The sequence below is a fragment of the Drosophila gunungcola genome, chromosome 3R (assembly GCF_025200985.1).
Source record: "Drosophila gunungcola strain Sukarami chromosome 3R, Dgunungcola_SK_2, whole genome shotgun sequence".
Taxonomy (NCBI): domain Eukaryota; kingdom Metazoa; phylum Arthropoda; class Insecta; order Diptera; family Drosophilidae; genus Drosophila; species Drosophila gunungcola.
In genome coordinates, this window is record NC_069139.1 from 14,262,669 (window position 1) to 14,276,119 (window position 13,451).

Below are 13,451 nucleotides of genomic sequence, written 5' to 3' on the forward strand. Positions count from 1 at the left end.
AAAAACTACAGACGCATTTGGTTAAAGCGAAGGAATTAGATGGGCATTTAAATTTATTTTTAAACTTGGCGCAACGCGGAATTATTTAGTTGCACTTGGCCATTTTAAACTCGTTTTAATGTGAGCCACCTGGTCACACTATTTTGATACTCATTTACTGCTGGCTGCAAAAAATTGTAGAACAAATTAAAAACGCAATAATAGATCGCCGCAGCAAATGCAGCAGTACTAGTGGAGAGCAGTGCTCAAAAACCCAAACGAAAGCAATTAAACGTGTTCAACGTCGAGAAAGGATCGTGAAAGTGGGTGCAGCAGTTGGGGAAAAGTGAGAAAACCTTTGTGTTTGTTTTTTTTTTTTCATTATAAGTTTTGTTTGTTGCTTGGATTTTGCAATTTAATGGTTAGAGGGGGAGTCGAGGCAGGGGCGAACCCAAGTGATTTTCCATAGTAATCATCGAGTGGACGGGAAATTCCAACCGACATGTCGCTAAAAGCGGCGCTAGCTTTCTACGCTCTTCTGCATACAGGTATGGATAATAGAAATGGCAGTGAAATCAATAATACTCCAAACTGGCCCAAAACTAACGATACTCCATATTGCAGTCACCTGTTACACGGTCTCAATTACGGCCCCCGATCAGGCCCTCATCGGATCCTCCATCAATGTGTCTGCCCAGCTCTTCGACAATGGCAAACCGGCTGGCAAGGGAACCTACAAGTTCACCTGGAGCGACAGTACTGGACATCGAAAGGTAACGATTCCACATCCCCCACAACAAAGGAGGAATGCTCCCAGCCGAGTGCCATGACTAATTGCCTGCAAATGCAAATGCAAGCGAGTCTATCGGGCCAGTGTTTACGGTGTACGCCCATTAAACTGGCTCATAAAAGTTGTCAGGAAAGCTGGTTTCAGTTTAACTGGGTGAAAACGATATGGGAAACCCAAATAATTATTAATGTTTGTTAGTAATTATTTTAAGGGAATATTACATATGTAAAATGGAAAATTCGCTTTTAAAGTTTAAAGAACTCAATTAGGAAGCCCTTACCACTCACTGAAACGAGGCAGATACTATTAGAATTGAAAAATTTCGATGAGCCAACTCTTGGTAGTTTACTTAACTTAATACAACGCAAAACAACACGTATTCAAGTGTTGCGTTAAAGTATACGTTAATAGGGTATACTTATATATATACGATTGTAACCAATAAAAGACAGTACGTTATGGTGAGTGAAATTGAAATTAAAATGTTTCAGTACTAAATCTGTAGAATTTTAACAGGTTGAGTTCTTAAACTTTTTAATTTTACAGATTGGATTCTGTAAAATTGAAATGTTCAAGAACTTAACCTGTCAAAGTCCTAAGATTTAGTTCTGAAGCATTTTAATATCAAATTCAATTTGGAAGTTCACTCACCATAACGTACTATCTGTTATTGGTTAAAATACTTTCATTTTTGGTTATTGCCTAATGACAAACTTCTTTAAAACACTGTGCAACTTAGGGTTTCAATAAATTAATTATTTAGTGCAGTTAGCTCCAATTAGTTTAACAAAAAATCAGAATACAAATCGAAATTCTTGTCATTTAAGTTTCTGTTACTGAAAGAATGTTTACAAGGTTTGGTCATGGGTTAATGTAATTAGAGGTTTATTTTTATAACGTTGAAATCAGTCAGCACTAACATTGAGTTCATTGTCGATAAGGCACATCTAAATGACTAAGCTGAGCTCAACGGAGCGCCTAGAGTTAGGTTATTCATATTATGGTTTTGGACTCTACAATCTTTCCCAAGTCTGCAATATTTCCCAGCACTTTAAGATAGCAGTTAATTCTTTCGAAATCAGACGGAAGTTATAAAATAAAGTTCATGACTGATACGAATATTTATTTATAGATAGCAGATATATACTTTTAATCCCTTAAGCTTGGGTTCAGATATGCAAACAGACGAGCATTTTTCCAGTTTTAGTCTGAGCCATGCTGATTCAATTGTCATGGCGTCACCGGATTTGAATGCTAATTTTACACAATTACTATTCAGCGACAGTTTTTTTTTCCGATTGTGCCTGGTACGTGGTCATATCAGCGGCGTTTGGTGGCTACTATTGTAGACAAATTTGCATGTTTATTGAGCCTAAAACCACTACCAATTATTTTAATCAATTGCCTTTGTGCTTGCAGGAGATTGAAACGACCAGCGCCAGCAGCAATTGGACTGTAGTCTACACGCAGGAGCAACCGGCCACGCATGTCCTCAAGGTCGAGGTGGATAAGTTCTTCATTTTTTGGGTAAATGAGGCCAAGGCCCGAAAGGACATCAAGCTGGATAACTTGTTGGGCGGCAGCTTGGAACTGATTCAGAACAATGTGACTCGGCCGCAAATGTTTGTGTCCACACAGGAGGCGGTTAATCACAGCATATTGCTATCCGAGCTGGATATGGCATTTTTGCGGGCCAAGGGATACCACATTCAGACGTATTGGTTTCAAAACTGCACATATCTGGGCATGTCCAATGCCCTGGACTATCAGGCCACATATCCGAAAGCAGAGCAATACTATGACGTGGAGGCTTTAGTGGTGGCTACGTTGGAATTACCGCCTGAGCCAATACCCTCAACAACAACCACAACAACCACCACAACCACTACCACTACAACAACCACGACAACAACAACTCCAGCCACAACAACAACTTCAACAACTCCTGCCACCACGACCACTCCAAAACCCACAACAACGTCAACAACTACGACAACCACTACAACAAAGCCACCAGCCCGAGCCAAACGTGATTTAATTCAGGCCATGCACGCCAATGCCGCCCTTCTTGGTCTAAACCTAACCAGCGCTCTAAAGCGGCAGAAGGATTCCGCTGGCAACCTGTCCGTGGCACTGGTCAATCCGCTGGGCGTACGCAGACTTTCCAAGCTCACTGTAGTGCCCGGTACTCAACCGCCATTCGATTGCATAAGCAAGAAATTTGTGGCCCAGGATCCCAAGCAGATCTACGGCTACTTTCAGCACCGCATTGTATCTAAAGGTTAGTTTATTTAAATTTTTAGAATATTATTTGACTATCTATTTGTAACAACCTTCAGATCCCGTAACCGGTTTCGGCACTACGGGAAAGAATTGGCTGCAGCACTGGGAGATTATTCACCTTAATGTGAACTGCAAGGGATCGCCACCGTTTGAGCTTTGCACGCGAGTTTTTACTGGTGAGTAGACATTGTTAAAACGGATTATAAAATCCATAACTTGAACAAATTTTCCTTTTATCACCTACCTTAAGTTTTACTATTTTAACGTTTTATGGCAATAACCAATTTCTTTTCCTTACAGCACCTTACAATTCCACGGGCAATGAGACGTGCGACCGTTATGAACCATTAGATAGTTGCTCATACGAATACAAGCGATACTTCAGCGAAAGCAAGACGATTCTTTTCTTTATCCGCAATGAAGTCTCCCAGACACTCAATCAGGTCACCATAAACATGTATGAAGGTGGGTAAAAATCAAATAACCCCTTACTAAATATTTGTTTACCAATTAAATATTTTGTATACTTTACAGCTCAGCGTCAGTCTCAGCTTTCGGTGGTAGTTGTGCCCGTAACCTGCACATTGGTGGCCGTAATTCTAGTTGTTTTCGGCGTGTCCTATTATATTCAGCGGGGAAATCGGTGAGAACTTTGAGCTTAACTTTGGCAAACCCTTTCTGTAATCTGTTCATTTCCACAGCTTCAATGTTGAAGTGGCCGATTTTAATTTCGGCGATACTCAGTCGGTGGACATGGAGTACAAGACATTCCCGCAGCGTCTGTTCGACAGCATCCGTGATGCCTGGACGTGGCCGGGTCAGCGGCGGCACTCGCAGTCCAGCGTAGATCTCATGGCGGACCAGCCGCCCAGTCCGGGCTTTGGCGGCAATGTGGGCGATGTCGATAGCAACCTGCGCTACAACACTTTCAACTAGGACCCTGAGTGTTCGGTTGGAATATTGTTAACTATGCAAATTAACCGTTTTAATTTAATTTCGGCGCCTAAGTTACGAAGCCCTGCTCGCAATTTCCTTCAGATTTGGTGAAATCGATATTGTTTTCTGAAATTGGTTTGTATTATACTCAAACCTCGGTGTGAAATCCAAGGCAGCTTTTGCCGTTTCTACAAAATTTGATTGGACTCGAAAGCGAGATCAGGTGTGATAGTTATTTGTTATTATTTGTAAGAGCACTCTCATGTGCTCTAGTCATTTTCATGTTGTACACCAGCACTTGGAGAATACCAACCCAAATGTACATGAATAGAGATGATAGAATTTTTTTATGTCTCCATACACTTTATCTATCCTTACGTTATTATCGAAATCATCTCTCTCCAACATCTACGCACATAACTGCTCATCAATGGCCAAATGTCGAGTAACAAGCTACCATTTAAATCGAAATATCAGGTGTGCAGCAGGGTTCGGGAACGCAACTGCAGATCCCTTTGGATATTGTTAAAGACTGTCTTTGTTCTAGAAAGCAAAAATAAATCTGGTAAAATTTACACTTAACTTATGCGTGAGAAGATGTTCTTGACGAGCTAAATGCTAGCATAAGTCAATTTGATTGTTTCCATTGTATCGTGATCCAAATTCTTTGACAAAGACAAGCGCATCCTCACTAAAACACACGCGACACAAATATTCATTGTGATAGATATAAAACAAACAGTATGTACGTTTAGCTAAAACGAAAAGTTTAAAGAAAACCAATATAATTATAATTCTAAAAATGGTTGAAATTTTATTTAATAGCGAAACAAAAGAAGGGGTAAACACAGTAATGCACAAATTTTGGGGACGTATACTAAGACCGATTCCGATTATAAAAAGCCTAATCAACCTTTTAAAGCCGTTTATAATTCCAGCAAAAGCAATAATATGAGCCCGCATAATTAATAATCAGCTTCGAGCGATCAGGATTATTTATAATTTTCTTTTTTTTTTTCATATTAAGACTTTTCAAGGATTGATGGGTTTCTCTTTCATAATATTTCCACATTTAAAATCATGCATTTGCTGAAAATCACGAACATTATTTAATGAAAAAGTCTCCATAAAAAATTAATTAATGAGTTAGAAATAAATCTTAAAATTTACAGTAAGTACCTACTTCATTTTGTTTTTTTTAAATTCGCGCTTTAATTTCAAAACACGGCGAAATACATTTCTAGCGGCGAATTCATATATAAGACTTGAGATTGTCCAGAAAGAGCGCATTGGTCACACCAGAAAAAAAAAGCCATTTCCAAAACACTTGGCGGATAATAAATAATGTTTCTTAATGAAGTTGGACAGCCCTTGATACTGGAGACTGGAAAGAAATACGGCTTGTTCGAGGAGGTACGTAATAAACACTCAATTTTTAAATACTTTCAATGTCCTGTGGCATTACAGCATCGCGGCGCTTTGCTCCTCTCATCTGCCGCCTTTAAAGAGCACCTCGTTCCCGGAAATTGGTGCAAATGCGTAGTTGGATCTGAGCAGGACATACTGCGGTTGCGCTCCCAAGAAAATTCCAGCGTCTTCAACTCCGAGAATTACAAGTTTAAAACCATTCCGCCGAATAGGCCTACTCAAATAGAGTATGACGGCAGCCAGATCACAATAACGTTGATACCAGCGGGAAAAAGCGAAAGTGGCTTTGAATCGACGTTGTACTATATAGATAGTTGGTATACGCTTTTCATCTTATATTTCCCTCTGTGAACCAACCGTATCCATTTGTAGATGACCACGCAAAATATCTGATTGTGGATCGCCTCTCCGGCTATTTGGACTTTTTGCCCAAGGCTCACAGTTCCTTTCATCAAGGTCTCAGAGAAGGAATCGATGTGGTCTTCATAGATGAAGATCTCCTGGATGGAATCGACTTAAATGAGGATCTGTATAGTTTGATGGACCTGATAAGGCCAAAGTTCATTTACGGATTGAGGCTTGGTGAGTTACCCAAATGGCTGCTCAATCTGCGTCGCATGAAATATGAATACTAAATAAATAAAAGGCAACAAAATTACAGTAGAAAATGATGCATTTAAAACGAAAGACCTGGTAACAGTCAAATAAAATCTAGCTAGGACCTACTCCCCCGTCAACCCTTTGTCGCCTTGGCCTTGCTTTTGACCTTCTTAACACGCTTCAGACCATCCATTTTGCTCTTCATGAACTGCGAGTACATGCCCATCATGGTGGGCACATCCTCCTGTCGGACGACGGTGGAAATCTGCCGGAGAAATGGTCTGTTCTTACAAAGTTTTAAGGAGGAATTTGATCGGCGTTACCTTTTGGGATTTGGACTGGGCTCGCATAAGGCACATGTAGGTTTCCGGTTTGGGTAATGGGGGTCGGCCTGCTCTTGGCACTGGTTTATCATGGCCATCATCTTGGGGATAAGAAATAATTGTTAGTCCCTACATATATGTTTTTCGGGGGACATCACTCACAGCGCTTAAATGTCAGCGTAAAGGAAGAGTCCTTCTTGGCCGCATTGGCGATCTTTTCCAGGCGCAGGATGAACTGTAACAAAATACACTTTATTAACCAATTATTTGCAGAGTTTTAAGTGTTATTTACGTTCGAATTGTCCAGCAAAACCATTTCGTGGCAAATAAAACAGGCGAAACGAGAAAAGTGACACTGACAGTTGTCGTGGGATTTTTTAGTGCATTTCAGTCTGCATCAGGGCTGCACAAGCTCGTAACTTTTGACAATGCTCATTTCATGTGGAATGCAATTCACAGCAAAACAAAAAGAAAACACAAAGTAAAATAAATTAAATGCAATTAAAAAATTACATGTATAAATTATTTTGGACAAAAATATTTTAAAGTTTGATATAGTCTTACTAATTGAAATGTTTGTTACAAGACAAAACCTTGTATTTCATTTTAAAAATTTAAATATACATATGCCCCAATAGTATCACGATATTAGTGAGAACGTATATGGTTAAAGCTGGCCTTAACTATCGATACTATCGATATTGCCATCGATGGTTTGACAGCTCTAATTGGTTGAGAAAGCAGCAGCAAAAGGAAAAAGGCCAGAAAAAATCGTAAAACTACGAAAACCTACAAGTGCGGGGCAACCGAGGAAGCTGTTGCACAAACAATACAATACACACGGTACCGCGAACCGCACGCCACGCCCTCCCGCGCCGCCCCCAACTCCGGACAAGCGGGACAGGAAAAAAAAGAAGCGCCCAGCAGCGGTGGTGCAAGCGAAGTAGGAAAATTCCAGCCGATCGAAACGAACGCCCGCGACCGCTAAAGGAAGCGCCGCCCACGCCGTCAGCTCTAGAATCGACTCTACCTTCCATAGCCACCTGGTTAACCCGCATTCAAGCAGCCGCCGCAGCCCCAGCCAGCGCCACAAACTCCGCAACATGGTGAGTGGTTAACCACCAGCTGGTGGCCAGCTAGGATGCAGTGCATCTTAGGTTTTTATGCCAGAGATCTCTACATACTTAAGGCTTATGTAGTCAGAGTATGTGTTTCCTACGTGGGCGGCAGGCATGACACACTAAAAAACCTCTCACTGAACTTTGACCGAATCGAACGGAAACCCTCACACGTTTTGCCCTTTTTTTTGCAGGACGTATTTCTCATGATCAGGCGGCAGAAGACCACCATCTTTACGGACGCCAAGGAGAACACAACGGTTGCCGAGCTGAAGCGAATGATTGAGGGTGAGTGTTGGCTTCTATTTATAGAGCAGCATTATTATTAAGTAACTCCATGATTGGCTACCCCGCTTAGGCATACTCAAGGTGCAGCCTGTGGATCAGCGGTTATACAATCAGGACAACGACGTCATGGAGGACGAGAGCACGTTGCAGGACTACGGCGTGACGGTGTCCACGGCCAAGGCGCAGGCTCCGGCGCAGCTGGGTTTGACATTCAGGTGAGAGTCGCTGATAAGCCGGGTGCGGGTTATCTAGCGGACAAGGCGGGCGAGCGGCACGTGTACCGCTTACAGGCTTACAGCAACTTCATTGCCCTCTTTTTATAGAAACGAGGTGGGCGACTTTGAGACACTGGACATGACACCCTACTCGGCACCACCAGACTTACCTGAAGTGATGAAAAACCAAGAGGCCTCGAACGGACAGGAGCAGGTTGCATAAAAAGCAGCAGTCAGTCAGTCAGTCAATCACCCCTACGAGAACAACAAACAGCAGCAAACACATCAACAAAAGCAACAGCAGCAGCAGAAGCAGAACGAGACAAACTAAATCCGCTAAATCCAGAGACTCTAAACTACTGTCGCTCGCTTGTCCCCCGCAAACGAAATGTACGAAAACCCGGAAGGATGAGGGAGATCTGCCTGTGATTTCCAACCTCCATGCCTGGTCAGAAAAGCAACAACTGCGGCCGCAGTACCAATAGCTAAATATGCATTTTTCGTTGTTTACATAGCAAGGAACTATGGTTCCAACTCAAAATTGTACTTTGGAATGGGATTTATAATATTCGGCTTTAACTTTACACCCTACCCCCACTTGTTTGTTTCTTTTTAATGGAATTTATACGAATTTGTTGAGAAAATACACAAAGTCATAAAAAGTAAATGTGAGAATTGAGCGAACGTGCAGCAATTTCAGTACCCCATCCGCTTGATCCTCCGTAAGCAGAGTGAATATTTAAACAATATTGGGATCTAATTATATTATAATTTATAATCAAATCATTATTTTTGTAATAATAAGATTTAGTTATTATTAAAAACGAACGAAAAAACCCTGTTCTTCAGCTAATCACTCTCGTCCAGTTCGGCCGTCATGGCGGCCACCTCAGCATCGTTGTCATCCTCCGCCCCGCTGTCCACAAAGGAGGCATTGCCGCTCTGTTGCAGCTCCTGGTGCTCCAAGTACTCCTGTAGTCGGTCCTGGAAGAAGTTGATGAACGTCTGCTTTTGCTGCGCCGTGGCCGGGAAGTAGTGGCCGCCACTGTGCTCCAACAGCTCCGCGTTCTTGAAGTGCGCGGCCAGGGATTCACTCAGCTCCTTTGGTATGATTTCATCCGTCTGACCGTAAATGTGCAAAGCGGGAATGCTGATTGCCTCTTCGTAGGCGCTCATGTGCACCAAACTGCCGGACAAGAAGCCGGAGGAAAGCACTGCAAACTCCGGGCGAATGGAGGTCACTGTGGGAAATTTTTTTTTGGTTATACTAATCATATTGTGCTCTGCTGTATTCAAGGCCTACACTTCTTTTTGGCCAGGCCGCAAATTAGGCCCACGAAACAGGCGCCTTGCGAAAAACCGAGGAGTCCTTGGAATGGACCCTGAGTTCGCCACGCCTCCTCCACGCAGCGCAGGCTCTCCTGAAAGCCAAAGGCGGGACCACCTTTGTTTGTTCCTTTGAAAGTTCCATCGTCCTTGTTCGCCCACCAGCTCCTTTGCTCCGGCACAGGTTCCGCCGCAGACTCCAAAGCGGGGGCCACGTGTGGCGCCGTAATAAACACAAACTCCGCATACTTGGAGGCGAACTTGCGGAAGGAGCCCAGCTTGTTTTTGAAGGCATCTCCATTCTGTCGGTAGCCGTGCAGACACAGGACCCGCACTTTCTCGGTGATCTCCAGCTTGGGCTGTTGCTTGCTGCCGCCAGTTCGACTGGAACTCGCTGTATCCGCCAGAGCATCATTGTTGGTCATTTTGTTTGATATTTTTATCTAATGTTTAATGTGTTTCTTTCTAGCAGGAAGCAAATACAAATAATAAACAAGGTTATGGGCTTAATAGAGATGGGGAACAATCGATAACCATACTGTCTGGCAGCACGAAGGCAAATAAACGCGCCAGGTGGCAACTCTTGGCAAAAAAAAAGCCGCATTTTTTACGTAAATCTCATTTTCCGTGAATGCAACAAGTTTTCCGTGTTGTTCCACTCGATTATTTGAATATTTGGACCGGATCGTCTTACTAGACCTAGGATCACCAGCAGGAGCATGATCTACACCACCACACTGCTGTCCTCACGGGGCGGCCTCATCGGCTCGCTGATCAACAAAGTCAGGCAAGTTGTAGCCAAAGATTGGCCACCCAGTGCTCCATATCGTGCCAATGACACCGACCACAGACCCCTCCCCCTCACACCCCCCAGGCCCCTAGCCGCCGCCAGCATCAGCAACAGTCCGGCGGGGCAGTCGAAAACGCTGGAGGAGCAGGTGGGCCTGCCGCCGCGTCCCAAGAAGCCGCTGACACCCTACTTCCGATTCATGCGTGAGCAGCGTCCCAAGCTGGTGGCCTCCAATCCCAAGATCACCACCATCGAGGTAGTGCGCCAGTTGTCCAGGGAATGGTCCGACGCCGATGCCCAACTGAAGTTGCGCCTGCAGGCCGACTACAAGAAGGACCAGCAGATCTACATGGAGGAGCGCACCAAGTACGATGCCACGCTCACGGACGAGCAGCGCGCTGAGATCAAGCAGCTCAAGCAGGACATCGTGGACGCCAAGGAGCGGCGCCAGCTGCGCAAGCGGGTCAAGGAGCTCGGGCGTCCCAAGAAGCCCGCCTCCGCCTTTCTGCGATTCATCGTCAGCGAACGCACCAACACCCCGCAAGCTGCCAAGCAGACCTACCGCGAGTGGCACCAGAAGACCACGGCCAAGTGGACCCGCCTCTCCGACTCCGAGAAGGAGGTCTATATGCAGGAGGCGCGCAAGGAGATGGAGCTATACAGGTGCGTGGATATTACAGAATGTGTTTTTTGTGGGGGCACTAGTTATCGTTAGAGAGCTGCTTATCAGTGGAATGTTTTTAAAATTTAATTGTGATTTTTGTTCCTAATTCTTATATTAATTTATCTTAGCAAGCAACGACTGTATATTTGTCTATATTTAAATCACTGATTCCCAATACTTCACTTGTTTTAACTGTTTTAGTTTTGTTTACCAAAAAGACTTATAATTCTAGTCAAGAAAACAGCTTCAAGCATTAATGTTTTTTTGTTTTAGAATGGAATTGTTTTGCTTTCCCAGTGTATTTTGAATTCTGCACATTTTGATGTGATCCTATTTTGAATTCTTTAAAAATCTTTGGGCCGAACACCCTTTAAGTATGCTTAGTAAAATTTGTCTTACAAAGAGCACGTGATTTTTTGCCGAATTTTTTTTTTGTCAATTAAAATACATAGTTAACACGGAAGCACTTCCAAGATATCCACTTTTAAATAGAAAAAGTACAAGTTAGAGATAGGTAGATATAGGTTCATAAAATTGACTCAATTTGTGCTTGGACATGTTATGTTTTACTACCCATTTTACGAAATACTGCCAATAACTGCCAATAACCAAAATAAATGTTTAATGTTGTAGGAAAGCGATTACTGTTTGGGAGGAGAAGATGATTCGCCTGGGCCACATCGACGTGGTGCGTCATGGCAATCTGATCGATCCGCCGGAGCCGAAGCCCCGCAAGTCGCAGGCCGCCAAAGAGAAATAGTGCTAGCTGCTCAGCCAGCCTTCCGCCATCACATACTTCATAGTTCACACTTCATTCTGTTTTTTCGTTTTTCTTCTTTAAAAATTGTTAAGGTTAAGGCATTAAAGATTAAATGCTAGCCCGCATAAGCTTAACTTAAAACCCCTTGTTCCTGCATTTAGTTTTACGATGGTACATTTAGTCATTTGGACTATGTAAATAGTTTCAGCATTAAATATAGAGACAGTTTTTGACGAAAATCTGTACATTTTTTTAACTGATCAGAGAGCAAATGCTTGTGTCCATCGCTGCCAGTAATTAGTAACCTTTGCAATATTTAAGCTTCAGCCAACACGTTGCGTATGGAGCAAACACGTGGCATCGGATTCTTTCAAAGCGAGCTGACCAAAGAATGGGGTCTTTGGCAACACGTGTCTGAGTCTTACGGGGTTAATATCACACTGGATTTCTAGTTGATTTAACACGGTAATCGACACAGTTTTAATCTCTCTGCGTAGATCACGGTAAACAAATATGCGTTAGATTTGTCACCTCAAATGCGCAGATTACAAAGGTTACAATTTGTACAGTCAAACTTGGACTGGTGGGACTACAGCAAGGCCTTGGCTAAGAGGCGGACACAACCGCTCGCTTCTCTGTTCAGTTTCCAATTGAACGCACAGTTCCAAAGCCGGAATACGGCTGGTCTGGCCCGGTCAGCCTGGAATGCTGGCGACTGGAATGATATTTCCGCTCTCCCTCTCTATGCATATCTCTCCGATCCGAATTAGTGCTGAGGTCGACGAATTCGGCGTACAAGGCAGGCAGCAACAATTGATAACCGTTCGAGTGTTTAATCAGGGACGGATTATATACACATTTTGTGGCCCCCTTAAAATGTTAAATATTGTTGTTTTGGGGTATACAGCTTAGGCTGATTAAAGTATTTCCTACTCTACAAAGAGTAAAGTAAATAAACATTTGCTTTAGAATAAACCCTTAAATTACTCATTTTATTGTCTCGTCTGAATTCTAAAAATTGTTCTTATATTTTTCTTGGACATTAATTCCTTAATCTTTTGATGGTAATTTCTTTTAAAATTGACCATTTTTTAATTTATGTGTACCTAACGAATGATGTACGTATGTATGTAAATACGTTATTCTATTCTATTCTCTTCGTTGCTCGATTCGTCTTCCAACGCCTCTCACTCCACTTTTGCTCGATTTCGAAACAATTTCGACTCTCTGGAGTGCACAGGTACCTCAGGTAGACTGCTTTCCAAAGAGAGGCTTTGCCTTCCAGTAATTTCCTGACAGGTAGTCGAATCATGACTTAAGATTTCCATGGTTTTCGTCACGCCGCTTAGGTTTTCCGCTCTAGACAAATTAAAACGAAATGTTTTCACCTAATTGCAGTATGCAGTATGATCACTCCAATAACTATTTTCGCCTGGCATTGGCCAGAGCTCTTTGAAACGCCAACGACCGCCACATTCTTGGGCAAGAATCTGAGTTACCTCAGAGTTTTCTGGCCAAATACCACGTTCGGACCGCCACCGCCAGCAGCGGAATTGCGCAAGCCATATTGGCGCAACCTTGGGCTACTCCAAAAGTCGAAAACTAACCACTTACACACGCACACGAAAATACATATGTACATATTTTATTGCAATAGAAAAATAACAAACAACTAGCGAACACCAAATCCAACTCCAAATTCGCCTTAGCCCGGCCAATAAACAGTGCACAAAATTCGGCATTTCGAATGACAAAAATGCATTAGACACTTAACAGGCAGCTGGGAAACGGCTGCGCATGCGCACGATTAAGGCTATTAGATTAGCTGATTTCCCAGTCTCCATGGCTTCTAAGTTAGTTAGTAACTACAGTCGATAATCTAAAAGAGCATTTCAAGAAATTGTGGCAAAGAATGTTTTTTAAAACGGTTCAAGTTTAGCCATTTTTGCAT

The 13,451-nt window shown here is 42.9% G+C and overlaps 6 protein-coding genes across 9 annotated transcripts; 4 read left to right on the forward strand and 2 right to left on the reverse strand.

The window, feature by feature from the left end:
• Positions 1-132: 132 nt before the first annotated feature.
• On the forward strand, positions 133-4,791 carry LOC128266704 (probable transcription-associated protein 1). The gene is made up of 7 exons (XM_053003402.1): positions 133-527; positions 604-752; positions 2,189-3,050; positions 3,109-3,228; positions 3,353-3,517; positions 3,587-3,695; positions 3,754-4,791. Exons 1-7 carry the CDS (start codon positions 482-484, stop codon positions 3,986-3,988), a joined length of 1,686 nt encoding a protein of 561 aa, XP_052859362.1. The 5' UTR covers positions 133-481; the 3' UTR covers positions 3,989-4,791.
• Positions 4,792-5,253: 462 nt separating this feature from the next.
• On the forward strand, positions 5,254-6,106 carry LOC128266724 (uncharacterized). Of its 2 annotated transcripts, none has more exons than XM_053003440.1 (3): positions 5,254-5,401; positions 5,456-5,729; positions 5,789-6,106. In XM_053003440.1, exons 1-3 carry the CDS (start codon positions 5,333-5,335, stop codon positions 6,049-6,051), a joined length of 606 nt encoding a protein of 201 aa, XP_052859400.1. In that variant the 5' UTR covers positions 5,254-5,332; the 3' UTR covers positions 6,052-6,106. The 2 variants fall into 2 exon arrangements, with proteins under 2 accessions (XP_052859400.1, XP_052859401.1); XM_053003441.1 differs by having other exon boundaries at positions 5,456-5,733; positions 5,789-5,924.
• LOC128266726 (signal recognition particle 14 kDa protein) lies at positions 6,072-6,784 on the reverse strand. Its single transcript, XM_053003443.1, has 4 exons — positions 6,632-6,784; positions 6,502-6,574; positions 6,340-6,440; positions 6,072-6,281 (listed from the first exon to the last, which is right to left on the reverse strand). Exons 1-4 carry the CDS (start codon positions 6,653-6,655, stop codon positions 6,150-6,152), a joined length of 330 nt encoding a protein of 109 aa, XP_052859403.1. The 5' UTR covers positions 6,656-6,784; the 3' UTR covers positions 6,072-6,149.
• Positions 6,785-7,036: 252 nt separating this feature from the next.
• LOC128266725 (elongin-B) lies at positions 7,037-8,644 on the forward strand. The gene is made up of 4 exons (XM_053003442.1): positions 7,037-7,445; positions 7,652-7,745; positions 7,816-7,960; positions 8,069-8,644. The coding sequence occupies exons 1-4, from the start codon at positions 7,443-7,445 to the stop codon at positions 8,181-8,183; spliced, it is 357 nt and encodes a 118-aa protein (XP_052859402.1). The 5' UTR covers positions 7,037-7,442; the 3' UTR covers positions 8,184-8,644.
• Positions 8,645-8,709: 65 nt separating this feature from the next.
• LOC128266722 (esterase CG5412) lies at positions 8,710-9,836 on the reverse strand. Its single transcript, XM_053003436.1, has 2 exons — positions 9,264-9,836; positions 8,710-9,201 (listed from the first exon to the last, which is right to left on the reverse strand). Exons 1-2 carry the CDS (start codon positions 9,709-9,711, stop codon positions 8,810-8,812), a joined length of 840 nt encoding a protein of 279 aa, XP_052859396.1. The 5' UTR covers positions 9,712-9,836; the 3' UTR covers positions 8,710-8,809.
• Positions 9,837-9,858: 22 nt separating this feature from the next.
• On the forward strand, positions 9,859-11,739 carry LOC128266720 (transcription factor A, mitochondrial). 3 transcript variants are annotated; one of them, XM_053003434.1, is made up of 3 exons: positions 9,859-10,073; positions 10,137-10,739; positions 11,374-11,739. In XM_053003434.1, exons 1-3 carry the CDS (start codon positions 10,006-10,008, stop codon positions 11,498-11,500), a joined length of 798 nt encoding a protein of 265 aa, XP_052859394.1. In that variant the 5' UTR covers positions 9,859-10,005; the 3' UTR covers positions 11,501-11,739. The 3 variants fall into 3 exon arrangements, with proteins under 3 accessions (XP_052859394.1, XP_052859395.1, XP_052859393.1); XM_053003435.1 differs by having other exon boundaries at positions 10,161-10,739; XM_053003433.1 differs by having other exon boundaries at positions 9,859-10,739.
• The last annotated feature ends 1,712 nt before the right edge of the window (positions 11,740-13,451 follow it).

Bases quoted from the DNA above. Each gene is read 5' to 3' on its own strand.
- LOC128266724 (XM_053003440.1), top strand. From the start codon at position 5,333: ATGTTTCTTAATGAAGTTGGACAGCCCTTGATACTGGAGACTGGAAAG. The intron at 5,402-5,455 runs GTACGTAATAAA...GTGGCATTACAG, and splicing joins AATACGGCTTGTTCGAGGAG to CATCGCGGCGCTTTGCTCCT. The intron at 5,730-5,788 runs GTTGGTATACGC...ATCCATTTGTAG, and splicing joins GACGTTGTACTATATAGATA to ATGACCACGCAAAATATCTG.
- LOC128266720 (XM_053003433.1), top strand. From the start codon at position 10,006: ATGATCTACACCACCACACTGCTGTCCTCACGGGGCGGCCTCATCGGC. The intron at 10,740-11,373 runs GTGCGTGGATAT...TTAATGTTGTAG, and splicing joins AAGGAGATGGAGCTATACAG to GAAAGCGATTACTGTTTGGG.
- LOC128266725 (XM_053003442.1), top strand. The intron at 7,746-7,815 runs GTGAGTGTTGGC...TACCCCGCTTAG, and splicing joins GCTGAAGCGAATGATTGAGG to GCATACTCAAGGTGCAGCCT. The intron at 7,961-8,068 runs GTGAGAGTCGCT...CTCTTTTTATAG, and splicing joins CAGCTGGGTTTGACATTCAG to AAACGAGGTGGGCGACTTTG.
- LOC128266726 (XM_053003443.1), bottom strand. From the start codon at position 6,655: ATGGTTTTGCTGGACAATTCGAAC. The intron at 6,575-6,631 runs GTAAATAACACT...ATTTTGTTACAG, and splicing joins TTTTGCTGGACAATTCGAAC to TTCATCCTGCGCCTGGAAAA. The intron at 6,282-6,339 runs GTAACGCCGATC...TTTCTCCGGCAG, and splicing joins CCCAGTCCAAATCCCAAAAG to ATTTCCACCGTCGTCCGACA.
- LOC128266704 (XM_053003402.1), top strand. From the start codon at position 482: ATGTCGCTAAAAGCGGCGCTAGCTTTCTACGCTCTTCTGCATACAG. The intron at 3,051-3,108 runs GTTAGTTTATTT...AACAACCTTCAG, and splicing joins GCACCGCATTGTATCTAAAG to ATCCCGTAACCGGTTTCGGC. The intron at 3,229-3,352 runs GTGAGTAGACAT...TTTTCCTTACAG, and splicing joins TTGCACGCGAGTTTTTACTG to CACCTTACAATTCCACGGGC.
- LOC128266722 (XM_053003436.1), bottom strand. From the start codon at position 9,711: ATGACCAACAATGATGCTCTGGCGGATACAGCGAGTTCCAGTCGAACT. The intron at 9,202-9,263 runs GTAGGCCTTGAA...AATTTCCCACAG, and splicing joins CGGCCTGGCCAAAAAGAAGT to TGACCTCCATTCGCCCGGAG.